This window comes from Pezoporus wallicus, unplaced genomic scaffold, assembly GCF_028554395.1.
Source record: "Pezoporus wallicus isolate ANWC-B61680 ecotype Strahan unplaced genomic scaffold, APGP_CSIRO_Pwel_v1 contig_4710, whole genome shotgun sequence".
NCBI lineage: Eukaryota > Metazoa > Chordata > Aves > Psittaciformes > Psittacidae > Pezoporus > Pezoporus wallicus.
The window spans coordinates 5,469,518-5,496,931 of NW_026640647.1; the positions used below are offsets into that span (position 1 = coordinate 5,469,518).

Sequence of the window (27,414 nt, forward strand, 5' to 3'; positions counted from 1 at the left end):
CATCCAAGGAGGTCTCCTGGCCCTCCTGCTGCACTTCCTTCTGGTTGGGATGCATTGTGAGATACATCAGCAAAACTCTTTTCTTGCTGCCACTGCTGCTTCCCTCTTGCTGTCTCATCAGGGCTGGCCTGAGGTCATACAGGGCTCTACATGCCAGCATCACATACAAGCTGATAGCTAACTCCTTCCTCAATTATGATTAAGTCAGTATAATCAGCCATCATGGGGGAACTATGCAGGCGTTGCCTCCTTTCTGGAGACAGAAAGATACTGGAGCTTTTCTACCCCAGGCGAGAAACGAGAAGTGTGAGATATGATTTGTGATGAAATTCAGAACCACGAAAAACTTGCCTGGTTTCAGATTTCATTACCCCCACACTGGAAAGGTTTGGCAAGGTAAGATATCCTCTTCTAATTAAGGACACATCAAGAATTCCTGAAGTTTCCAGCACACAACAAGGGGAGAAGTTGCAACTTCAGTAAAGTCTTACATTGAGATTCGTTCAAGCTCTGAAGCTCTACAGGGTTTTGCTCATGGGCCAAGAAGCTGCCAAGCAACTACACATGCCCCAACAAAAAGTAAATAGACCCATTTCAGCTTTGCAAATGGTCAGGGTAACAGAACAGCTGGGAATGCTGTGTTCCTTCTTGGGCTTGCAGTATTGGTCTTACAGTCAAAGTAAGACTGGTGCACACTCTCAGAAATAGCTCAGAATAAGATGAAAGCAAATCCCCCACATGAAAGATGCATCATTTCATGCATCATTTCCAACAGTGCTGACAATACTGTAAGTCTCAACAGCAACTGACAACTTCAAGAACAGTTCATGCTGTTACAGTGAATTTGATCCCCAACGCATTTGATGTAAGGTCCGAGACTTGTGATGACATATGTAGGTGGGATTCCCACCTCCCTCAGCCCTTTCCTGACCAACATCCCATAGCACATGAGATTGACCCCACTCTGTAAGCTCTTTTGAGACAAGCTCTGCACATACCCTAGGTAAGTCATTAAAGGCTATACATTGAAAGAAGCATAAAAAAGCAGAAACACTGACTGTTAGGTGATCCTTATGCAACTCTGCCCAGATTGGTGGGGGTTGGGAGGGAGGAAGGGCAGCTTTAGGAGAGGAAGATCCTCCTCTACAAGATTTCTTTTATCCGCTTAAAAATTTCTGAGAGCTTTTACAGTAACATACATCAGTGTCGTGCCCTGACAGCAAATAGTACCATCCATATGGCTTTTCACACATCTTTGAAACAATGGCTCTCTCTACTGGTGCCTTAACATCCTATCCCACAGAAAAGCACTGAATATCCAACAGCAGAACAGCTTGTTTTTTATAAGGAAAATCTTGCTCCTTCCTCTCCAGGCCTGAGGTTCATTCTTTTTGTAGGTGTTTCCTAAGTTCTACCCTCACATATGCATTGGAAAGACAATTCTCCTACTGCTAAAGGATTGCTCACTTCTACAGTACAATCCCTAGCACTTTCAAGCTGATGTTAGCAATAAAGCTGTCTCCTGGGGTTTTGTCAGGAGGAGAGATAGATCACAGGTTACAGATCTTCTTGCCTTTTTTTATTATTAATTTACCCAGCAGTGAAGTCTGATAACTGACAGCACCAATGTCGATCCAGCAGCTTCAGTCTGCCTCATAGGTCTCTCGCAAGCTTTTAGTTTAATTAAAAAAAAACAATCCCTCTACTACTGCTGTTTGATATAGGGCTTCAGGAGACCTTCTACCTATCTTATCATCTGAATGACCAATAATGGTTCAAAGATTTGGAAGTACAGCTGAACCTCAAATTTTCAATTCTAAAATGCTACCTAAAACCACCCCAAAAAGGGGAAAACTTAGTCATTCCCCCACCTGTACTATTATAATTTTTGCCTTTAGAAGGTCTTTAAACTTAACCTGCTTGGAGAGTTATTTTGGGTTTTGCTTTGTCCCTCAATTCACAGCTAATTGGAGCATGTAACCACTAGTTCTTATTTAATCCTTATTAAGACATATTATTCTTTTTTACCACCCTATACATTGAGAAAGAATACACTTGACAGGACTATCAGAAATCCATTACTCAAACCAGAAGAGACTGCAGCATCAAGTTCTAAATTTCTCTTGGAGTGGAGTTAAACATAATCACTTCCTGCCCCCACACCCCCAGCATCAAATTTAGAACTAAAGCTATTCTCTCATCCTATGGTTTGGCCACTTTGTAAAACTGAGACCAATGTCACTGCACAGCTGAACACCAAACAGCTGCAGCACAGATGTTCAGCAAGGAAAATTACTGTGCACAAATCTGAGCCTGGCCTAACCTGACCAAGAGTTGATCTTCATTTTTACAGATCCAGACAAGCAAATGGATGGAAAACCTGAATGCAATATTATACAAATGGAAACCTGTCTTGACTATACAACAAAGTTAAGCAAAAAGATGTAAGTTTACACAGAAACAGCAGGTTTTGAAATTTTTGCTTTAATTTCTGAGAGACTAAGACTAGGTTTCCACTTTCTATTTTAGTCAGGCATCTTAATTACGTTATTGTCTATCATATTGTCTAACAGAGTGAAGCATCAGAGTGGAATTTCTCAGCAACCATACCCCAACAATAGATGCTTCTAAGAGCCATATTCATAGCAAGAAAAGACAGTCATTGCCTCCTATTTATACAGTCAGAAACAGATCCCTTGTCAGAGTCCTCAGATTAAGACCTTTGACTGCTACAGCAGCTTTTAGGGTGTTTCGATGAGACCTCTTAAAACTACGACTAAATAAAAATAAAAGGCTACACAAAGTTTACTGCTGAGGTGTAAATCAGTTCATTCAAATTAAACACATAACCATGCTCTCCAGTTGTCAGACTCTAGAGGTAAACTAACAAGTCAAATAGAAAATGCATGTCAGAAACAAGCTACATGGTGACTCTGCAGGAAACTTAAAACAGGTGAAGTTCCACAGGCTTCCTGCTACTTGGATGACACGAGGCAACTATAAATTAGTCTAAAATAGCCAGTTCAACCAGGTTTATGACTTCTCTGTGTAGTGAGGTGATGCTAAGTACCAGAGATGCTGGAAACAAGGGGAGAAATGAAGAATGGGGTTGGCTGAAGAATGGGATTGTAAATTAGTAACTTCAAGGACATCAGGCTTTGTTAGCAACTATAGAGATAAGGAAATGGCTAAGATAAGAACTGGCCAGAACCAGCCTGGTGGTTACTGACATGACAACAATCCTAAAAATTAAGTGATAAAGAGGAAGATGATGAAGAAATAACCACCAGGGGTCCCAAAGCCCACTACCACATTTTAGTGCGCATGCGGGAGGAATTCTATAAGTATGATGTAATGTATAAGTATCTCAATGAATATGTATGTAATCTAATGAATATGTATGTTTAACGAAAATATAAACACAGCCTGGCTGATGCTTGGACGAGACACACTAGGAGGAGCTATACCCCATGTCTCCCTGCGCCGTAACAAAGAACACCTGCTTGTTAACTTAAACTTTGTTGGCGAGTTCCTGGAGATTTCTTCGATTCAGAAAACTTACTTAAACACTGATTGTTCTCTATAACTCCCTATATTGGCCTGGACAAATCTTTCAGCATTTATTTACAGTAGGTGCCCATGGAGAGGGTCTTCAGTGGAATTTATGCCAAATGGCCTCAAAGCAGAATCAGTTTTTAAGTCAAAACGAAAATAAACCTAAAATATCCAAGTAGGATTATTTTTTTTTCTTCTATCTCACCTAAAATAACTTGTTTTATACAGAACCTGTGTTCAGCTAAATGTAATAGTTATTACTTTCCATGCTCAGAAAGGACATTTGTCTTTTCCCCTCACCCTCCATTACTCTGATATTGTGGCAACAGCAATGCCCCAGAGAACCACAGAATCAATTAGGTTGGAAAAGATCTTGAAGATCAAGTCCAACCATTAAGCTAACAACTAAATCCAGCATAAAACTATGTTCCTAAGTGCCACGTCTGCATGCCATGATAGTGCTCACTTTTATAGAAAATCCTTACATTCAGACCACACCTCTCAATCAACTTCTTGTTCTAGACCAATCTACACCAAGAACCAAAATGAAGCCTCTTGGTTTTAATTTAATTATGCTATTGATTTACAAATGCACCTTTTGGAGTCATAGTTGAAAAATACAATCCAAACAAGACTTCACAGAACATTCATACAGAGCTTAATAAAATGTGAAATGTCATTATTGGTAACTTGATCTTCAGAGAAACTGAGCACTTGCTGTTGCTAAAGTCACTGGTAGCTACGGATTCACAGGACTCCTAAAATAAAAATCAGACTACAAGTTTCTAAAATACCTCAGGATCTTTAAATGACAAGTGTTACAGAAATGAAACTTTAATTAATAAAACATTCACCATTATTAAATATGCAAAGGAGCTGAGAATGAGTCTTTGGATCTTCATTGCAGCATGAGAATGGGACTCACTTTCCTCAGTAACGAGGAGACAGGTGATCTCCATGGAGAGGGGCAGCTACCTGCTAAGGCCATTACAGTTTTGCAAGCTGTTCATTACATAGTACTTACAAATTATGCTGAAGAGTTTCAGGGCTTACAGATGTGCAAAACATGGCAAGAGGTTAACAAAGGAGTGAAACCAAGCCTCAAGATTTTTTCTTCACCTTCTCAAAGTTTGCAATGGCCTTTTCTTTCTGTTTTTTGTTCTTTTTTGTTTGTTTTGTTTTTGTTGTTGATTGTTATTGTTGTTGTTTCTTGTTTGTTTCTTTGGTGGTTTGATTTTTTTTTGTGGGTGTGGGGGATTTTTGTTCTGTTGGGGGGGGGGGGTTGGTTGCTTGTTTATTTGTTTTACTGGAATCAAATATAAAATTTGATCCTGAATTTTATTGCTGTTCTCTCCCATCTCAAAATTCTTAAAAGACAGGATATAAAGCCTGAATCTGGATCAAGAGTTTTGAGATATCCCAGCCATCAGGAAATGCAGGAGGAGATATCTGGAGCAAACCCAAGTAACTCTGAGAAGCAGCATGAAAGAGAAGAGACTTTACAACGGGGGGGGGGGGGGGGGGGTGGAAGAGAAGGGAAAAAAAAAGGAACAAAACAAAAGCCCAAAACAAAAGAGTTGGCAGCAGCTTCCATATCGTAAGCCCTATGGCAGCAAAACTTCCTGCCCCTTTCTCCTGGAATGTCTTTGACTATATGTTAAAAGACTGGTTTCCATCATGGTTCAGACACCAAATGCAAGGCAGTAAGCACTGTCTGGCTTGTGGTACAGATTCTGTCTGCTTCGTACCATCAGGATAAAGTTAAGGTGGCAAAACAATAATTCATTTGCAGATGAACTTGTACATAGCCAGCTGTTAAGTGATATGTATGTACATATAAGTACAGACACTACTGATTAATGCTAGAACACCATTCTTCCTTATAACCCCTTATAATCCCTCCATAGGGACAGCTGCACTGAAAAAATACAGCTGGAGTAGCAGAGAACAAGTTCCAGCTCAAAGTATGTTCTGAGATTCCGTCCATTTTCCTTCACTGGTCCAACAACTGGTCTTAGGATAAAGTGAAATAGGAGGGTTCCATTACACAGCAGACAGCTAATCTAGTATTAATAAGAATTATAGGAGCAGTTACATCAACAACAGACAATAGACAAGACCAAAACCCAACAATCCACGTAGAGCAAATGGCAATTCTTTATACAATCAACAGATACTGGTTTAGATTTTAGCACAAATCCTAAGCTGCAGTTTATAGAGGAAAATAGTTTCCTTTATCTTCTCCTCAGCTATTCACCATCAGTGAGTACACAGAGCAACCTGAAGTTGTCTTCATGTCTCAGATAGGGTTTAATGCAGAATTTTATATCCAGTAGCACAGGAATACATTTCATTTGGGGTGCTCATGCAACAGCGGATGCAGCAGTTATGGTGAAGTCTTAGGTGTGCAAATCCTGAAGAGATATGAATATTCTCTTACCAGCAACTCCTGTGAGGTAATTAACAAACTGGCACAACAATCTCAGCATTTGCTGTTCGCTACAAGATGAACTGACACCATTTACCACTGTATATCATATGCATGTACCCTTTGATGGTATGTGTCTAGGATGTGGGAGCTGAAGGCACTAAACTAAATCAAAAGTATCAGACTGAAGTTGTCAAAGATGGATCCAGCATCCAAAAATGCAGAAAAAGAACAGAAAATAAAGACTGGGAACACCATAATGTAGAATAGGCTATAGGTAAGGTTAACAACAAAAAGCAGGCCTTTTAGCGTAATTTTATACATCATTATGTGCACCTTTCTAGTTATTTCAGTGGAAGAGCTAGCAAGGGTATATAAAGGACTATCATATTACAGACAATTTCTTCAAAAGACCATAAAAGAGGGTCCAGACAACTTTATTTTTGTGCTTTTGCCTGGTAGTTGCTTGCAGAATCAAAGATCAGGGAAAATTCTTGTATTTAAGGATTATTTTGTAGTTTCTGTGAGGTGTAATCAACTGTTATTAAAACTAATTTCATCATTACTAAGTCTCAAACAAGACATATCAAGCACCACTAACAGAAACATGTTAACTACAGTTAGAGTAAGTGTAAAGTTTTTTGTTTCTTTTTAATCTGCATCAGAATTCAAGGATTACATATCATATTAACAAGCAGATGTGACAGATTTTTTTTTCCTCCCTAGACTGCACCTGTAAAGCAGAAATTCCCCAAGTATGTCTACTAGAGCATGCACTCACAATAAACGTGGTTTGAGGTTATTTAGGCATGTTTTTCTGCATTAGAAAGATGCAGGTACCTCACAACCACTCTTGGTTGGGTGGATTTTGGGCCTTACACTGTAGGCAGCAGACTTTTGACAGGAAAAAAACTTGTGTGAAGCTCACCCATAGGCCAGAGGCAGCACAAAGCTCACAACTCACCTGTCTCATATTGCAGCTTCCTTCTGGTGGATATCATGGCCTTCTACTGTTTATCCACAGAAGAGACTAAGTTAAGTGAGTGAGCATTTAATCTAGACAGGTAGCCAAGAGCATCAGCCTTTAGGAGAGCAGTCAGAGCAGCAGTATATTGATAAGGACAAGATGATTTATTACAGGTTAACTAGCTGTATGCATCAAAGTATTAGCATTTGCCCTCTCTTTTCCTGTCTGCAGTTCATTACAGTCCTGCTGATGCATTTGTTACACCTTTTTGACCATAACAATGAAGATTCAAAATTAAATTCTTGGTATGTTTGATTAACTCAGGTGGAGCAGGAAACATAACAGAGGCAGAAAGACCAAGAATAAGTTTCAAGAGCCAAGAAATTGTATCACAGAAGAAATTTTCTTACCTAGAATAAGATTTAGATGAAAACACAACACTTTGATTCTATTTATGATTTGTTCTGACACTTCCCCACTACAAAAATTACATAAATTCAAAACCAAACACATTGACAGAAAGAACAGATTTCCTCTAGACTGAAACATTTGTACTCTGAATGAACAATCACCACAGTATCCACAGCATCCAAAAGTAGATCACCCACATCAACAATGTATTATTTTGACAGTTATTTGGCCATGTTCTGTTTGGAAAGCTTTGTGTTTTCCCAGGAGAACCAGAAGAGCACCACGGGAAGAAAGGACCTACGTAAAGAAGGCTAAAAGGCAGAGCAAGGCAATCAGAAGCCAACAGGAAAAGAGGGCAGCTGGGGAAGCAAATGGCAGCAGCCATCCCACCCACTCTCCTCACAGAGAAGAAGCGGCTTCCCCTGACAAACAGCCCCATGCAGACAACTGTGGCCTTTCCCTTGTCTCAGGCCACTTGCCTTCAATGGTCACCCCGGTAAGTGGCACCCACACAGCAGCAGGTGGGAGGGAGCAGTGGGGCTGTGGAGGTGAGAAATGGTGCTTGCGAACGTGGGCAGGGATATGTGCTGAAGCAAATCCCATGCAATGGGGACACAAAAATGAGAACAAACACCCAGCATGTCCTTACCTGACACTGCAGCAAGGCAGCCCTGCTGGAAGCCCTCCACAAGATGGCTGCTGCCTCAGGGCATCTCGGCCTCTCACTGAGGGAGAGCCAGGCCCTTCTCCTCACAGGTGCTTCCCCAGCCCCACATACCCCTCAGCACACTCCATCCCCAGAGGCTTCCCCTCAGAGGGGCAGCACAAGGAGCTCCTTCCCAGGGCATGGGACACTGAGGCTCCTATCCCCAGCCAGCTCTCACTCTTCTGGTCCCACAGCCTCACAGGGGGCACCTCCCCACATGAGGTCTGGCCCCTTTCACTGCCCCTCACCAGACCCATCTCCTCAGCAGCCCAAGCTCATTTTCCACCCCAAGCACAGGTGCAGCTGAGCTCAGGTCACCCCCGCATTAATTCATCCTCTTTAGTAACAGGCTTGGTTTTGTTTTTATTTACCTGAGCATCATCCACATATGCAGGTTTGTGATGAAGCCATCACTCTTGGAGTCTTTCTGGCAGGTCGACTTGACAGGAGAAAGGAACTGCTCCCACCTGCAGGTGTTGCAGCAGGCCGGGGCAGTGCACGGCTGAGGGTGACAGGAGCAGCAGGTGAGCTCAAGCTGCCCCCCCACTCAACACACAACCAGCCCGCTCTCTCAGATCCTCCCCAAGGGCATGTCTTCCACATGCTGGTTTCTCACCTCACATGAGGTGAAGTATCAACCTCCTCCTCAGGCCAGGCAGACTCAAAGGTGTCCTTCCTACCTACCATTAATTGGAGCTTCTGCTCAGGAAGTGCCAGCAGACATTGAGCCAGACAGGGAGCCCAGGCAGGCTCCCATACACACTGTCTGTACTTCACCTTTTCCAGTCCTTCTTTAAGGAGGCTTTCGCTCACATAGCAGATCCGCGGCTGTTCTCACCTGCGAGGCTTGCGAAGCCGCCATTCCCAGAGCGTCAACCTCCTAGAGCAGTCCCAGAGGAAACTTGGAGCAAGGAGCGCTCCCTGATGCCTTCCTTTAAAGGGACAGCACAGACCAAGGTAAAAAGGTCTGGCATTTAAGATGGGCCAGGCCGGAATCTTAAATCCCCGCAGTTCCTGGAAAACTTATTCCTCAGTTCTAGTTTAGAACTAGAGAACTACAGACCCATGTGTAGCCTCACCATTTCACCATAGTGATCCTCTAGCTGACCGATCAGCTACTAGGCTTTCAGGCTTTTTTAGACTTTACCTGTTTCCTCAAAGTGGTCACTTTTTGGGACTAGATGATAACCCCTGTGCCTGCCCCTTCATGTGTTACAATTTCAAAATACTGAGGAAAAACACAGGGAAAAATATGAAGCTGGCAGAGGTCTGTAGAATACAGCTTAGGTAGAAACATATTGGGACACTAAATACGAGGAAGTTAATTTAAGAATCATCAGATATCACAAAGGTGAATGCCTACTGGAAAAAAAAGTAGTAAAACATTTACTATATAGAGAAAACGGGCACTATTGGCCAAAGTGACAGGAAAAATCCCACATAAGTCAAATGTACCTTAATAAGCACATAAGGCATATCTCTTTCAAGAATTTAAAATCTCAGGTAAAAGCAGGTAAATCATCATACACAGAAAGTCAACTCTAAGTGCATTATTAATTATATTCTTGTTCAGATTCCTCCTGGAAAATGGCAAGAAGATAAATCTGCACAGGAAAAACTAAGAGCAGAAAAGGCAGAAGGGTGATGGCTACAAGAAGAAAGAACAAGAACAGAAATAAAGAGCAGCAGGAACAAATGGAAAAAGTGAAGGCAGATCTGGAAAAGGAACAAAGAAACACTGTGGAGATGTGGTTAGTGAGGATAATGTTTTCATTTTAGACAGGAACATTAGAATGTAATCATGACACAGAACTACTGTAATCCTTGGGTTGCTTTTTGTCAGCTACCCATATGCATCCAAACACATCAGTGTTCCAGCATGAAGAAACAGATGTAACACAAAGCATTTTCTGATATCATAGAAGACTAGTAACGCGTAAGAGTATGAAGGAGCCAGCAAACTGAACCAGTACCCTCAGGCAAATTCCAAACTAGAGGATAACATCACAGACCTTTTCATCTGAAACATATGCATACATAAAGTTCTATCTTTCAGCAGCATATTAGATTTTTCCTAACTTTAATGTTGCATGTATGTCTACTAATGTAACTTCTTTTTAAAACTTTCATCCATTTATCATTACTCTGAATTCTGAGACTGACCTAAAATTACAATTTCCAAGTTATTAATGAAAAATCAGTATTGACAATAAAGTCATTAAACAAATTCAGTTTTTCAACCAATTGCACTTAGCTTGTAGGCAGCTCATGCAGACAACATTCTGCTTTTTCCATACAGCACCAAAACCACTACTGAGCATTTTCCCTGACAAAAACCTCAGCATAGTAACAACTACATAGTTATAAAGACACCTCATAGTGACATATGTTATTCCTTAATGATGTAAGATTTTCTACTGAAAAAAAAATGCAGTAAGAGCACTTTTGCTCTTTACCTCTGCTGACATAGCTTTAGGGGAAAAAATAACCACCACTAAATACTTCAGGCAAAGCTCTGGGAAACCCACCAGTATCAGAAACAAGCTCTGGTGTAATATAATTATTAAATTTCTATTCACCTTTTGAAATGTTTTGCTTACACAAAACAACACATTCTGACATTATTTCCTGGCTTTGCTTCTAAACTTTTTCATCAAGAACTGTATTTACTGGGAGGAACAGCGACCTCCTTCGGTGATTTAAGAGCTGCAGCCTACCTAGAAATGACTGAACAGTTTTTAGTTCAGTCATTTGTAGAAGTGGCATGCTTTAATCAGATGGTTGAAAGAAAGGATAAATCTGACTTACATATTTTTTGAGATTAGTGCCATGCCCTGCTTGATTTCAGGAAAAGCAAGTAGGCATTCAAGTCAAACTGCTGGGCTGGGAACCCTGAGTTATGGTTTGGAAATTATCTTAAACAGCACTTCATGGAGAAGAACTTTAGTTTGATTTTCTATAACTTCCAGTTCCCAAAATAAGGAGAATGTTCCTTTGCTTCATGAACCTCCTCGACTTTCTTTCATGTTCCTTACTCTCAGTGTGAACTCTCCAGCAAAAATAGCCCGTTTTGACCTCTATTCTGTTTACATCTAAACCTCAGCCAAGGCTTTCCACTGCCTCCTTGCTCGTTGTAGCCTGGGTTCTTATTCTGGGTTTGTGTTCTTGCTCCACAAAGACACATTCCGATTTTTTCTTCCAGCTCCTGTTCTCAGAACTTTCCTAGCTGACTCTGCTCTTCTCCATCCTCTGCCTCCACATCCCTGTTTCACGTAAACCACCTACCCGTATCCCATAGTCCTCCTGTCCTTCTCAAAAAACACACATGTAAAAATAATTCAGGTTTTCAACCCCTTACAGATGATGTGAAGGAAGGTAGTTGGGGGTTAGGTTTTTTTAATACTAACTTGCAGAACCAACCAGACACGTGAAGCAACACTAACCAGCACCGGTTCTCTCTTTAGTCTAATTTCTCCTTTCTTTGGTAATCTGCTTAGCTCTTTGGGCTAGAACCTGCTCTTCTTCTGGCAAGAATGTTCAGCAAACCCAAAGTTGCTATAGCAATTAATAATAATTTATGGTTTAGTTGACAGAAACTAGAACAAGAGTGGAGGCACCAGGAACAGGACGCAGCAGTCACAATTAGAGAAAGTGGCACAGGAATGCATTTGGCAGCAGCAGAGGAAAAGCTTCTGCAGTTCCAGAAGAGACAGCTAAAGGAACAAGACGCAGGTAGTCTAAAGAAAGGCTAAAGCGTATTTTAGTTGCAGATAATTCATGTGAATGGATGATTTCTGGTAAAGACATAGACTTAGACTGTGTGTCTGCCTTGGAATTCCTGTGACATCAACTCCCAAACTTGTAGTACCTCAGTTGCTTCTCCTCTATGAAATAGATATGGTAACAGTCCCCTTTTCCGGAGACCCTGCGACCTGAAGAAATTCAACAGCCTAGCTGTGATGCAACTGTGCAAGATGCTAGCAATAACATCCATTTCTTGATGTTTTTGTTATGTACCTTTTCTGAAAACCCAAGTCCCAGTAGCTACACAGTAGGGGGGAGGAGGGAGAGAAGATATTGTACTCCTAACAAATAGTTGCACAAAAAGACTAAATGCCAAACAGATTTTTAAAACTCTAATTACAATTTAAGATAAATCATGCATTTGAGACAATACTTGTAACATCAGTATTATAACAGTATTTTCTTTCTATTGGTAATTGATGAAAAAAAACATTTCCTAAATAGGAAGTATGTGAGCAACTAATAGTTGTTGGTGATCTGTTTCTAAGAGGCAGAAAAACACAGAAAGAAGAACGCCTGGAGTATGAAAGAAGAAACCAGGAGAAGACAACATATGAGGCTGAGGAGCAAATAAAGAAAGAGGAAGATGCTGGACTAACTCTAGAGGAAGCCAAACAACAAGCACAGGTTTTAATCAGGTATGTAGCTATTAATCAGAGCGATGTTATTTTTTTCTCAGTAATAATACATGTTTAACACCCAGTGCCTGCCTATACAAAATACTCTGTAGTCAGGAGTTCTATCAGTGCAGTTAACATTGAAGAGTAGCACTGGTACCTCAGGAGTTAAGTTGCCTTCAGTTCAGACTCCAAGACATAATGCAGTTTTTCCGCTATTTAACCAGTTCTACAATGTTCCCCAAAATTCCATCAGCAATTCACATATATCCTATCTGTATTTTTTAATTACTTTAGTTTTTAACATCCCTTTACACTACAGAAAGAAGCCCAACTAGATTTCCCCACGTACTTGAAACTATGATTACTTTTACACAGTCCATCAGAACAGATTCCAGCATAGCATGCCTCCAGAACTCACTCCTACCAGCACCTCAGAATATAGAACCCAGGAGTCTGCATACCACATACCAAAACATTGCAAAGAGCATAGCAGACCTTCTTAAAGGAAGCCTAGATCAATTTGTGAGCCACAAAGCACTACCAGGAATAAGCAGATATGCAGTACCTACAGCTCAGCACTAGCAACTATCCTGCTTGCTGTTACGATAGAACGAACTGCCCCAAATGCATAAGCCAACATCCTCTTCCCCAGCCCATTCCAAACACTGCTTAAACCCAACTCCTGGGGGAAGTCCAGCCTCCCTGCCTCAGAAGGCACCATATACACTGTGGCAAAGTCAAAGAAACTAGGGGTGAACCAGTGATGAGACCACAGAGTGTGTAGGTTTCAAGTCAAAGCATCAGCTTCCTAAACCAAGGAGGAAGCCTGCCCTGTGTCTGCAATCTGCTTTAACAATGCTTACAGGCAAAGAACAGATCTAGAACAACCTCTGCAGTTCCAACTAGCACTACTAATAGAAGCTACCTGAGTAGAACACACTCAAGATGCTCTTCACCTACCATGGGTGCTTTCTTATTTTCAGCTGCTTGAAAAGCTAGGCCTGAAAACTACAAAAGAATAAATGAATGCCTGGAATAGGTCATTGCAGTGAACTCTTTTCATTGCAGCCTAACTCAAGATTCCAACCGGATTCAAGAGAAGAACAACATTCCTTTTCAAGCTATTCTCATTCAGAAAGCTGTTTTCCCCAGACTTCACCAGTAGTCTGTGTATACATCCTATGATCACAAGTAACAGCAAGCATTCATGTTTTATGAGCCAGTAGAAGTAAATCTGGACAGACCTAGAGGTGCCACAGTACAGATTTTTTGGTCTATTTTGTGCTGAGAGAAAATAATGCATCTATCAGTTTATAAGAGATATGAAGACCTCAGTGCCGACTTTCGGAAGAATTCTCCAAACCAAGAAATTGCAATAAATATACCACTGTTTAAGTAAAAGGCTAGATTTCAGATTCAACAATAAGACAACAACAGAGAAACTACAAGGAAATTTTCTTCCTTGCAAAGTAGGTTTATTTTCTGCTTCTCTAATGCTACCTTACATAAGAAAGTGTAACATTTGTAGATTCAGTTCATATGGCAGCTCCTGTAGAGTCTCCTGTGGTGAAATCAAATTTTGCAGTCTCTAAATTGAATCTGAACTTCATTAAATTAAGTATACATTAAGTACTGATTCTAAAAGCAAAACCAAAACTGGTTTACACTACTTCAGACTTGCACAACTCCTACAGTACTCTCTATTGATTACTCTCAGAACTTGATTTTCTTATTTAAGAACATTTACCCAAATAGCAATTAATTCAGAAGTGCATACCAAAGATGTATAGGTCAGGACAGATATTTTTGCATTGTATTCTTAAAACTAGCTTCAATTTAAAAGTAGGAAAAGCTAAAAAGTAGCACACAGTTGTAGTGCTTCTGAAACAATACATGGGTAGTCAAAATTTGTGACAGACTGAGTTTTAGCATCATCTGACACCCTAACTGAAGTTCAAATCCTGCCAATTCACACATTTAATTTCAAAATCTTATTTAACTGATGACAATGTAGACATATTTATACTGAAAAGAATACAGAAATCCTTTAAACATAGCAGCTTTAAGAAAATCTGTTGAGACTGATAATTTTGTAAAGCACTTATCAATACAGCTTTTATATGCCACTGTACTGAATACTAAAAATACCAATTTCAAAATTAGAACTAAAATACTAGCTTCCACCACATAACTGACTCAGTGAAGATGGTTTCATTCTCCGACCATTTTTCTTAAACACTTAAAACCAGCCATGAACAGCTGAGCTCCGTTCTTCCAATATGTAGGCAAGCATGTGAACAAACTGCAGGAGAAAAAGAATATTTTCTGCTTTTCTCCAACATATGAAGGCCAACCCCACTTGCAGGCATGCTTCAAAGCTAAGAGTGATTTAGAAATTCTATTCTTCTCAGGAAGAAATTCTTTAAAAAGTAGTAGTTCTTCCAGAGAAATGAAGAAAATTCAAGTCTGTCTAATCCTTGAGTTCAAAACTCAGGTTTGAATGTTCAACTTCCAAGAATGATATTCCTTAAGAAAGGTACTAGTGCACCTGTGTAGCACATGTATCTTCTCATTTTACATGAAGCTCTCAATAGTAATCTTTGAGGCAGAGTAGAGTTTTCCTGTTATTACTGTTCCATCAAGTTATAACAATGCAGACATTGCTGTAGACCAGCAGCTCCGTTGAGGCACTCGCTTCATGTCTGAGGCTTCACAAGTTTGAGAAAGAGGTCAGATCAGTTTGTCACTGGTACCTTATCCACCCTATAGAGAGATGCATTTTAGGACAAGGTTAAAGAATTCTTCGCCTTGAGCTTCAATCTCTGCAGGAAACCCTCCTCCATAGTCTCAAGAGAACCAAGTGCAGTGCTTCAACTAGAAAGCTAATATAAATGAGCATATTAAAACAGATTTAGAATAGGAAAGTGAATAGTAAGAAGCAAAGATGGTGCAGGAACTAGAGTACAAGCATCACACCCATGGGATCTGGACTCAGTTCTCAGCTCCACCTTCAGCTTCCAGAGTGACCCAAGTAAACTACCATCTCCGGAGCCTCAGATCCTAATTTGCTGAAGGGCAATAACGGGAATTTGTTTACCAAGAGCATTAGATAAATTAAAATTAGAAGATGAATTGATCGTAATCACAAGGCTGTTTTATTTCTGGTATTCTGAAGCAGATGTATTTACTATTCTAAAAGAATACTGGAAAAAAGGGCAAAGAAGCCATGTTGTTCTACATCCCAGTAGAATTCCCTCTTCCCCCTAAGAGCTGAATTACATCAAATACTTCAATAAAACCCCATATTCTGATATTTTGTAAACAAAAATTTTAATCTTTAAAAAAATTGCTTAGTGCAACTACGTGTACAAAAGTATTATTAAATCGGAAAGAGGACACAAACCACAAGCATGAAAGAAAATGCATTTCTAGCTTTACAGCAAAAGGTAATAATTCAAAATATGCAATTTCTTCCAAGTATGCCAGCACTAAAATGCATCTTTAAATGAAGTTGGCATTCGTAGTGAACTTGGTTTACCAAGCCATACATGAATCCTATTTATCTGCAGAAAAGCTGAAGCAGGGGCAGTGCAGAAGTTTTCTCCTCACACTACTCTGCCCGCAACCTCCCATCTCAGCTTTCATAACCAGTAACATGCTCTCAAACTGACCATTTAGAACCTGCAACTAGCCAGAACATGAAAATCAACCCTCATGAGGCCTGATGAACTGTAACTCTTTCTTGTCATCCATCACAGACACAGAGAGATTAATGGTACCATGATCATATGAAATGCAAACATTAAAAACCATCTTCGTATTTCCTTCCAAGCTGCATTTTTAGTTTAACTTTTGTGCATAAAGTTCTACGCAGCTGTATGTGAATATTCTCTAACAAGAAAAACACACAGATTGTAGTCTCAAATAGTCACCTGCAAACCAAGCAGATCAAGTATTTCACTGGGGCAAGCAGAAAAAAGTTGTTGGGTTGTTAGTTGTTTTTTTTTAATGAGGTATATTTAAAGGGCACATTTTTTCCCTGGCTTCAGCATATAGTTACTGGAAAAGCATGCCCTAATTATAACTTCCTATCATTTGGCTCATTTCCAAACACTTGAAAAGAAAATACAAGTTGTTTATAAAATTGTTTTTCTTGTTTATTTTAAATGAAGCTGGTACAGACAATGTCCATTCAAAACCCACGTCCCAGGCCAAAAGGTACAAACAAGAGTGTCAAAGTAACACCAGTTGTCTGCTGTGAACATTCCTGCACGAATACCTGCGTGTACTAATTGCTATATGAAGTTAAAATGCTTCTGGGCTCTTCTGGCAAGATTTAAGAATCGTTAGGGTTTTCAATTTTATGTCTTCAGCAAAGCCATCTCTGGAGCAAGGTACAGATGACAACAGTTCTAGCTTTTCCATTTCCGACTTGGTAATCTTCTTCATTGGGCCATCAGCACAATTTAAGCAAAATAGCTCTGAGTTATGGATACACAATTTCTCCACAGTTTAGTTCTCTGAAAAACTTCATCTCGCACTGAAAGTTATAGTCCAGGAGTGAAACAGTCACACATCAAAACTTCAGGGCAGATATGGAAGTCGTTAAGAACACTTGCCCACCTGGCAGATCTTACAGCCTTCGTGCCTGAAATGCACGAACCTAGTGAACATACAAATGCATGTGTGTACATGTATTTCTAAAGGGGAGGGCAGAAGGGAAGAGGGGAGCAAGGCTGCAGCTGGATCACAGAAGTTCAGCACAATGAAAACAGAAACAATAGTGTATAATGAGCACGAGAATTCAAAATACCAGACGCCTGAAAATAAACTCCCAGAGATGGGGTGCCAGTTTCAATTCAGTGTTGAACACCACATTACAAAAGAACTATTATTTAAAAATAAAAAAGGATTAAGGGGGGAGAAAACAAACAGAAGGATCTAAATTGTTGAGTGACCCCCCGTCTGTTCCTGATAAACTTCAATCACATCTTCCTCCTCCATCCCCAGCTGCAAGAACAGAAAAAAACAGCATATAATTGTTATAAATCTTGTGTACTGAATTCAGAGCAGGTCCTAGACAAGTTATACAATGGTTTGTTCCTCTGTCCCCTCATAATTCATCAAAGAGGTGAAAAAAATTTTAGTCGCCATCTCACTAGCCAACACTCATGATTTTAGTCCTTTTCCTTCAGCGTTATACATATCAGTCAAAGAAAACCCCTCATCATGAAGTCAAAATCCACTTGTGGAACAGTACACATCAGCCTGGAAGTGGCTAGCTTTACCTTTCCCTAAACCCCTTTTTCTCAGGCAACAGATGCACAGGAACATAACCATCATCACAGTGAATGCATGAGCTGTATAGCCACGTGAATTATATATAGCACACCACTAGCTCAACAAAACAGCAAAGACCTACAGTTTGCAACTCAAAACCTGGTTATGACTTCTCTCTTGAAGAGGGTAACTTGTTCAATTTCAAGGTACACAAGTTTGATTTTTTCAGAAGGTCATTATTATAAGTGTTTCTTCCTGCTTTGTCATAACAATTGGTGACATGCACTAGGGAGCAGAAGTAATTAGTTTTCTGTTTATTTACACTTTGACCTAATAAATGTGAATTAAATACATATTTATTCCAAAGTCACACTGAAGTTCTAGCTCAACAACTGGGAAATTCCCGTAACTTTTTTTTACTTTCTCTCTGATAAGCAGTGACTATACCCCCCCCTTTCTGAGACAAGATTACACATGAAGGTCCAACCAATCTTTCTCAACTGCATACTGGCCTTATTAAAGATCCTAGGTTAGACAAATATAGTCAGAGTATATTTGACTAAATACAGTCAACGAAGTTGGCTATATTTAAAGAAACGCTTTAATTCTGGTTAACAGTCTAGCAGAACATAGCAACTAACCAGTATGGTATTTAGTTTCTCCAGGGAATTATGTAGCACTTATTCTAGAAAGAAACTCACCTCCTTGGGGGTATGATTATCAGTAATTCTCTGACCCTCGAAAAGGAACCTGAGTGAATTCATTGGAACACCCTAAAAAAAGGAACAGATGTACAAGAAAAAAAACACACAAAACTTACTGAAACTTGTATGGATTTACGAGAGAAACATTTTTAATAGAAGCAACACATGTGAAAGTAAAAAAAAAAAGAGAAAGTGTTAGTTCCTGTTACACAGAGAGCTCAGCTATTCTGTTGCAACCATATAAATTACAAAGTGACTCAAGGAGCATGATAGTGCTAAAATACATGTTTATTCCAAAGTCTCACTGGAGTTCTATCTCAACAACTTGGAATTTTACTTAGCTTCCCCCCACCATCTTTGTTTATTTATAATTACTGACTACACCCTCCCTTCCAAGACATCACACATGAAGGCCCAGTCTTTTCTGAACTGCACATCAGCCTTATTAAAGATGCTAAGACAAGAGGAGGAGCATGATGTTTACTTCATGAACTCCTATCCTTGCATTCCCAATCTTTTATCACTACAGGAAGGAATAGAAACCTCTGCCATTATCAGTTCTGTAAAAGCTCTACACTGGGGACAAGAAAGAGCAGAGCTGAGGGACAGAAAAAGAAATAAGACTGAAACAAGGAGAAAGGAGCATCCCAGCCGTAAATCAACTTGCCACGTGTCTGTGGTACAACGTGCCTGTGTTATGGCACAATATCATACCTCATCTCAATAGATGAGGCAAACACATCATCTTTTTCTTCTCTTTCAGGTTGTGAGCAAAACAAATGCAAGTGGAATATGACCAGTCTTGTGCATCAATTAGATCTCAGAAGCACTAGGCAGAAAAACTCACAGGAAAGAACAGCTCTTCACACTGTTTCAACAATCCCCTCTGGCCATGTTCGTGGTTCCTTTACCAGAGAAAGGCTACTTGACACCAAAAACCATACTGACTACTCTTGAAGGAAATCACAGACTCTCCAGAACTCAGCCCAGAGACAGATACACCTGTGCTCATTCAAATAATTATTTCTTCCTTAAAAAGGAATTCCACACATACGCATATTCATCAGTCAGTGAGACCGCTGCATTCATTATTTCCAAGAACGTACTTCAAGTTTTCAAGTTAATCACAATTTCAATCATTTAGATTCGGCTACAAAGATACTTGATGTTTAATCCTTTCTTTCCTCCCATTTCAAGAGCACAGGATAAATAACCCAGTCTACAAAAAACTTCAACTGAAAAGTTCAACTTGTCTTAAGGCATTAAGAAAACTCCCAGAATATTAGTTTTTAAGCCACACAAGGCATCTATCCCCAAAGCTGGAGGTAAACTAGGCCAGGGCTCCTGGAAATAGCAGCAGTGAATCCACAGTATCTCCACTGAATCTGGAGATCTAATTTTGTTCCATAACAGTAGTTATTATTCACCTACATTCACAATTAATGTTGCAGATTTCTTTAACTTCAGGCATAACAGCTAGTGTTAATCAATTACCGTATCAATGGCTGTAACAATGCCTAAAGCAGCTCTCATCCTGAACTGCAGTATTCTACAGCTTTAGGGGAATTTCACAAGGAGATGGGAGATTTTACAGGAAATATAAATGCATGCCCAGGCATTTTAAAATGTAACTTCTGCATCTTCTGAGCAGCCACCACATGTTTTTGAACAGTTACTACAAAATTCACAACTTATCTTAAATAGAAATACCTTTACTTGTCAGAAGAAATGAGGAGACCCATTGTATTTGTACTGTCAGATACCTGTTTGTTTTTTTTCTGGTAACTAGACAATACCTTAACTGCCTCAACAAATGTCTTTACTTGAAAGAACAGTGAGAAAAGTAAAGCTAAAGTGCTTGGCTTTTAAATTCTCTTTTAAAGACAGTGGCATTGTTTCACAAACCTGTCTTTGACAGTATGATTCTTTGAGTTTCTTGAGGTGTGTTGTCATTTTCACCTTGAAGTGAATTTCACTGCTGTCCTAAGAACAGGAAAGAAAAAAGTTACTCTCTTTGTAGTAATTGCTTATTTTATCGATGCTGATTTTAAGACTTCCATTAAGAAAAACTTATGTAAAATTAACACAAAATGCAGCTTAACTATCATCATGTATACCTCGGTACATCATAACATGAACCTCCAGGATGATTTATCAGTCACTAAATTCACCATACACTTCCACAGAAAGCTCCATTTAAAAGCAGATGGCATAGTATAGCCTTAGGCTCACTGTGGAGGTTTCTGATTTACAAGTACAAAAAAAAACATTTATGGTTCAGTCTGTGCTTCCATCTTTACCCAGCTGATGTACTTATGAAACACAAACATACATATGCAGGGGACTTCTGCTTGAAGATTCCAAAATAGACAAGTTAAAGCTTGCACTTCAAAATACATACATACAAAACCTCAATTAAAATACTTCAATTAAAGTAATTATCTAAAAGTTAGGATGGAGGCAGACTTGGCAACACATCATTAACCTAAGGAGAAATCTCAGGTCTCATTCTATAGTCCTTCCTGCCAGCTATAAGATACGAATAACTACAACTATGAAAATGGCTACAGATAAAACACTCTCTGAAAGACATTGTGCAAAAAGCATGTGGGTCACATTCAGCTTTTGAATGTGTTCTCGTCATTGCTGATTAAAGCAGCAACAGGTAAGCTAGTCTGAGTGAGTCCTACTTGAAGTCATCTGTCTCCAGGAAAAACAGCACAGCAATCATGCTAATACCCCAATAAACAATACTGAGTTAAGCCATATGAGCTATAAGCGTTCTTTGCACAGAAGGACTTCTGTCCAAGAAGAATCTCAGCATTCACATTCCAACACAACATGAATTCAGATCTATAATCCATCATTATCATCTGCCAACAAAGAGAATCCCCTTCCTATCCCTGTCCAAGAAAGTTGACCTCCTGCTTAGCATACTCCATGAACTCTGAAGACCTCAACTGATCAATTTTGCAACATGTTTCATTCATACCCTTAGATAAATTAATCCCTCAATGTATCAGGTCCCCTTGTTATAAGACTGGGATCAGACTGACCAAATCCTGAGTCATAAGGATAAATTACTCAAGCCTTGAGAAGACAAAACATCACAAATCCAAACAAACAAAACAACAAAAAACCCCACAAAACAACCAGACTATCACAGAGAGTATACTAACACACCTTACTGGCAATTGATCAGTAGTTTATGGCAGTGGAGGATCCACAATGAACTGAAAATACCAACTTTCATTTGCTCATTTCTACAATACAAAAACTCATACCTCCAACAAATGTCAACAAGTAATTATGTAAAAACTCACCTGCCCAATGACTTTGAGTTTAATGTATTCCCCTTCTTTCTTATCTCCCAAGTCCTCAGCTGAAGGTTTTGCTTCCTGAAGGAAAAACATTAAAGAAAAACAGTTCAACACTCTGTTATTTTCACAGGACAGCATGACGGCTGTCATCCTCTTTATTACTCAGACTACGGAAGGCATCTTCTTTCTTTCTTTCTCTGTGTGAAAATAATAGCATCATAGTATTATGAAAAGGCTACCTGTCTGTGAAGTTTGTTTAATGACAGAAGAGAAACACTGTGAAGAACATAAGAGATGCAAAAATGATAAGCATAGTCTTATACCACTAACTCCTAATCAACAAGCAGACTGCAAAAAAGAAACACAGGAAGTGTACTAAGGTCAGATATTTGACAGATAAAAGAACACCACAAGGAGAGTAAGCATTTGTGACACCCTGTCAGCATAAAAAGAGTGAACCAATCAAACATTTTTCAGTCTATTGCACCAACAGCAGCCACTACTTTCAAAAGGATGGTCTGTCACCATCTTTTCTATGGCAACACAACATTAAGTAACAGCTTCCTTCCAGCATGTTTGTTTTAAGTACACAATTCTTTAAAGTTGCAGTTCTAAGAACTATAGTGTTTTGATATCTTTTCAGGATAAAAAAATTAATTGTACAGACTACAGACAAGTTTGATTCACTTGCTTCATTGAGCACTACAGCCCAGCAAAATGGTTTAAACATTTGTTCTGCAAGACATGAATCAAGGACATCAAAGTTTTTGTGTCAGCTGCTGATAGATAAGTGAGAGATCAGGCACTACTAACCCCATCCCTTGCCTGTCACTACATATTCTGGATCAGGCCTCAATTATGTTCCACTGCAGCACAAAGGAATTTTACACAGACACTGCCTCAGGTCCAGATGGTGCTCGATGAAATCTTGTGAAGTAATCAGAAACAAGGATACCCTGCTGATCATGCTTCAAATCTTCCTGTATATCTTCCTGCTTAACACAGTAGACAAAACAAGCAAAACACATGTAAGTTTACCCAGCCCTAAAGAGGCCATTTGCTGAGTATACAGAAATATCCTTTGGTTGAACTTTAGGATCAAGCACCAAAACCACATACTAGCCTTCTGTATTAAGTCCATCCATATATGTCTCTATCTCTGTATTAAAATGGCAGGCAGGTCTTTTCAAGATTCCCTTTCCCCCTTAAAGTTAAACGTGCACAACTCCTTCGAATGTTAAAAAAAGTTCAGGGAATGGCAGGGAGCAAAGCCTGCAAACACCTTCCTTATCTGTATCAGTATCCATCTGAAGAAAAGGAGAGATGAGCCTGCTATTTGTATCAGTTTGACTCGATGCCTCAAGCCGGATCCATTCAGTTTCTTCAATGACAAAAAAGCTGACCCAGAGGCTCTATATGGATAACCCTGGTTTCAATACTACTGTTGTTTTTTTTTTAAATACCTACCTGGCACAACGTGGACTACTGGAACCGATTCATCACACTCTAAGCTCAAATCCAACAACTGACCTCAAGCTTTCAAGAAACCAAACACTCTCAGGTCTCCAAGCAAGTCATGTGAAGTGTGAAAGGAGTCTTCCACAGCACAGCAGCTATGCTCCCCACCAAAGTTTTCCCTTTCTCACATATCTAAACTCTAACCTCCTGGGCTTATTTGCAGGAATAAAATATATAGTAGTTTCCACTCCTGACTAAAAAGAGAAACAAAACCAAGAATCTGCAACTTTTTCTTATATCTTGCACAAACAGCAGTTTTAATTTTTATATGCAGGACTGGCAGCCCCTAGGAACTGGGGAGATTCAAATATCTATAGATCTGAAGTCTGTAACTTCAAAACTATCTCCTGCTTTGCTATCACTGAAAGAACTTGTAAGAACATCCTGTCCCTTTACATGACATTTCAGATCAGTCACTGTCTTAGTTTACTTTGTATAAAAACCAAGTTGCGTAACAACATTATCTCATGAGTAGAGGCATTTGTAGCAGTTGATAGAGTTCTGTGCATTGTAACAGATCTACCTACTGAGCTTTCCAAAATAAATCATCTTGTACAAGGTATTACAAATCATCATAGCTACTATGACAGCGCCTCTGGCCAGCATGAGTGGAAAGCAATGACTCATAAGGCTTTGATTCCTACCCGCAGGGAAGGAGGGCTCTAGTACTAAACATGCATAGGGGAAGGAGCAAACAGTAGAAAAAAAGCAAAGGGATCTGGAGTTTTGAAACGTAACACCATAAAGATGCTTGTTTAAAGCCCCAGCAACCTCTCACCCATGAAATAGGGGCAAACAGAGCTGTAATTTAAAGAGAAGTAAGATCAAATCAATGTTGACAATCCCAATAACTGAAACTTAAAAAAAAAAAAGCCAAAATATTTGAAATTGGAACACAACAAGACTCAGCAAGTCTGAAACAGCTCCCTGCATTTTGTCAGCGAGCTGTACTGCGCCATTCAATGCCAAATGGTAAAGCCAGCACAAAACCACTTAAGAACAAAGAAAGCAAGGAGATTGCAGAGTTACTAAACTACAAGCATTCACTAACAAAATCCTGGATCAGCAATCTGCAAGCAAAGCCTCCAGACTGACATGCACTGTGAGGAGAACTGGTGAAAAAAAAACTGTTTAGGGTATCACATGAAACAGTATATAAGAAAAAGGACTATCACACAAACAGAACACGAACAGCACAGCACCCCAAGTTCTAACTTTTCATTAGATGCTTTAAGTTTTAAAGGCTCCATATTCCACAGTTTTCCTAAATAGCACAAAATGAGGCTCCTAGTACTCTCACATTTATATATCAACATTAAATTCATGACCCTAAAAAAGCACATCTTGGATGAAACACACTGGTATTGCTATTGCAACTAATGAAGCCACAAAACAAATACTGTAAGGTAGTATATTGCAAATTTCCTCCTCCAATTTTCTGAAGTGCTCAAACTATAACTTCCAGACCTGAAAAAACCCTACCCTGTACTCAGCACACTTTAGATAAGCTTTAAAAAAAATAAACAACAAAACCAAAATTACTAGAGGAACAGGACTGCAACACACTTAACACAGTAAATAGTTACATTTGTTAAAGGAGTGGAAAAGTGCATACAAACTACAGCACTGTTTATTAGTAGTACATTGACAGATAAAAATACCATCATCTACATTCAATTAAATCAAAACCAGCTAGAGACCCTTGAAAGGAGGGGAAAAACTATTCTTTTTATTGCTGGTAAGATCCCATCAAGAACACAGGTATTTTCTTTTTATTTAAGTCTGCTGATCTTTTAAGTATTTTTCCTTATCATAAAAGTTAATTTCCTATCAGAAACCAGGCAACTAAATCAAGCACGCTTCCTTATTTATACTGAAAAGACAAACCAAAAATTGTCATAACTGGTGACAAATTATGTCCTCTTATTGCAGGGCCAAAAAGACACCCCTGTGAGCATTCCATAATTTTTGGTAATCAAATTATTCCCATAGGATTGATGAACAGAGGAATGAGATTTACAGTGCTACGTTACCCTACACTATGCTATTACTTGAGCACCTGTTTAGCTGTTGTACAGTCCCCCAGAAGTGAATGACATAACAACATTTAGTTTCTCTATTAGAAAAGTAAAGATATCAGGGTCCTTATTAAAATCCCTTGAAGATCTGTATCCAAAAGGTTATCACATACACTGTATTTCACATTCTTCAAGCAGTCCCAAAGAACAAGTATCTATGTATGTGTTTTGAACTTGCCTGGAGAAGGAATTACCTAATGGAAGCTGCTATGTGTTAAAACATGCCTTAGTTCACAAATGCAGACAGCTACAGAGCGGGTCACATGAAGATCAGTCTATAAAATCTAGTACAGAATTTGCTTTCTTTTTTTTATGCAGCTACTTTCACAGATTTTACTAACTGGAAACGTGTCCTAATGGGTGCAGGCAGCAGCTGTGCTCCTCGCTGCACTCTCACAGGCAGACACAGGCAGCAGCACCATCCTCACCAGCTGCATTGTGCTTGAAAGCTGGGGGCGGGGAGAAAGACCACCAGCATATACAGCAATGGTTGCTATTCACCGGTCATAATGTATCACGGCTATTCCTCAAAGCAGACACTACGTACTAATCTTAGCCTTGTCTCTTCATACGTTTCATTTCCTGGCTGGCAACGGTACTATTCCTGACTTCACAGCACTACAAGAAAGATTTGTAGATACTGACATTTTTTCCAAAGTCAAACCGTCATTACAAAGTTAGAAAACACTGCCACATGAAGGCAATATAAAAATAAAGCAAAACAGAACACAAATTAAAAACGCAGTGATGTTTTCATTTCCCACCAGCAGGTCACATAGCCTACGGCAACAGTTGTAAGCAAACGACTGTACGCATGCCATGCCAAACAAGCCAGGAACTTGAAGTACAAGGAACTATTTAAGTCCCTGTTGAGAAGTCAGAATTGACAGAAACACAAGGACTGAAGGCAGGACAGTCTTGGTGAAGGGCAGCGCGTTTAATCTAGGGAAGCAACGCTCAGCTAAGAACGTCTGGGTTTTCCTCCCCTCCTTTTGCATTCCGAGGGCAAACAGAGGACCTGGAGGTCTCGCTTAACCCGCACAAAGCCTGCTCCGGGGCAAGAGCATCCAATCACGAAGCTGGGGAATGGAAAACGAAAGGAAACAAATGTTGTGCAACACAGCTCACCCCTCGCTGCACTCCCAGGTTTCCAGGGTCGGGACTGCCCCGGCGGCAATCCCGGCCCGGAACCCTGTGAAGCTGGCCGCGCTCCGGCCGGCCGCCAGCCCCGGCCCCGAGTATCCCCCTCTTGGAGCCCGCCCCCGCGTATCCTCGTCTTGGAGTCCACCCCGTGCTCCTCGCTAAGCACCCTGAACGAAGAGAAAAGGGGGACTAAAGCAAAGGGGAGGAGGGGTGGCGGGTTGCAGGCAGAGTTTGGCCGAGGCCGGACATCGGCACCCCCCTACACACACAGTCCCCGAGGGCTACATTCCTCCCGGCGCTCCCCGGGCGGCCGCGGCTCCGCTCGCCCCAGGGCGTCCTTCACACAGCGCGGGGCCAGCCCGGGGCTGCTCCGCTAGAGCTGGGGAAGGTGAGTGGGGGAGCGCAGGCAGCTCCTCCCGCACCCCCGAATCTGCGGGGCCTGTCGCCGCCGCGCCACCTCCCAGCGTCCAGCAGCAGCTACCCCGGCGATCGGTCGGCCGGGGCCAGCGGCACTCGTACCTGGTCCGACATGGCTCGGCCCCGTTACGTGCTGCAGGCTCGGCTGGGCCACGGCAAACGCTCGGCTTCTTTCTCTGCCCGCAGCGCAAACACAGGCCGCGGCGCGGGCGGGATTTCCGGTGAGCCTGAGCTCATTTCCCTTCCTGTGCGGCTCGGCTCGACCGCTCCGCCCAGCAGAGCTAGACCGGCTTCCCCTCGCGGAGCCTCCACATCGGGGTACGGGGGTGCCCTTTCCCCGGGCAGAGGTGAGGAGACGCAGCCGTAGGCCCGGCGCCCAAGCCCGGCGCCTGCGAGTGCAGGCGCCCTGCAAGGGCCCGGCCGCGGAAATGCACCGAATGGCCTGCCCCAAATTGAAGAAGAT

General features: G+C 40.6%; 1 protein-coding gene and 3 long non-coding RNA genes across 5 annotated transcripts in view; 2 read left to right on the plus strand and 2 right to left on the minus strand.

Annotated features, from left to right (window-relative positions):
* Positions 1–8,523, minus strand: part of LOC130604931 (uncharacterized) — a 143,997-nt gene extending 135,474 nt beyond the window's left edge. Inside the window, exon 1 of the long non-coding RNA XR_008973563.1 lies at positions 8,439–8,523. This is a non-coding gene — a long non-coding RNA (uncharacterized LOC130604931). The remainder of the gene's footprint in view (positions 1–8,438) is intronic.
* A 387-nt stretch (positions 8,524–8,910) lies between these two features.
* Positions 8,911–11,750, plus strand: LOC130604933 (uncharacterized). Its single transcript, XR_008973565.1, has 3 exons — positions 8,911–9,024; positions 9,599–9,818; positions 11,654–11,750. It is a non-coding gene; the product is annotated as an uncharacterized LOC130604933 (long non-coding RNA).
* LOC130604932 (uncharacterized) lies at positions 11,751–25,811 on the plus strand. Its single transcript, XR_008973564.1, has 3 exons — positions 11,751–11,799; positions 12,360–12,509; positions 25,710–25,811. It is a non-coding gene; the product is annotated as an uncharacterized LOC130604932 (long non-coding RNA).
* Positions 16,624–27,210, minus strand: SUMO1 (small ubiquitin like modifier 1). Of its 2 annotated transcripts, none has more exons than XM_057419897.1 (5): positions 27,054–27,210; positions 21,799–21,873; positions 20,381–20,458; positions 18,473–18,544; positions 16,624–17,154 (listed from the first exon to the last, which is right to left on the minus strand). In XM_057419897.1, the coding sequence occupies exons 1-5, from the start codon at positions 27,063–27,065 to the stop codon at positions 17,125–17,127; spliced, it is 267 nt and encodes an 88-aa protein (XP_057275880.1). In that variant the 5' UTR covers positions 27,066–27,210; the 3' UTR covers positions 16,624–17,124. The 2 variants fall into 2 exon arrangements, with proteins under 2 accessions (XP_057275880.1, XP_057275879.1); XM_057419896.1 differs by having other exon boundaries at positions 16,624–17,501.
* Positions 27,211–27,414: the final 204 nt, after the last annotated feature.

What these genes read in the sequence shown, in the direction of transcription:
- SUMO1 (XM_057419896.1), bottom strand. An exon ending in AACTCAAAGTCATTGGGCAG is followed by an intron (nt 20,459 to 21,798) that starts GTGAGTTTTTAC and finishes TCCTGTTCTTAG; the next exon opens with GACAGCAGTGAAATTCACTT. An exon ending in AATCATACTGTCAAAGACAG is followed by an intron (nt 18,545 to 20,380) that starts GTTTGTGAAACA and finishes TCCTTTTTTTAG; the next exon opens with GGTGTTCCAATGAATTCACT.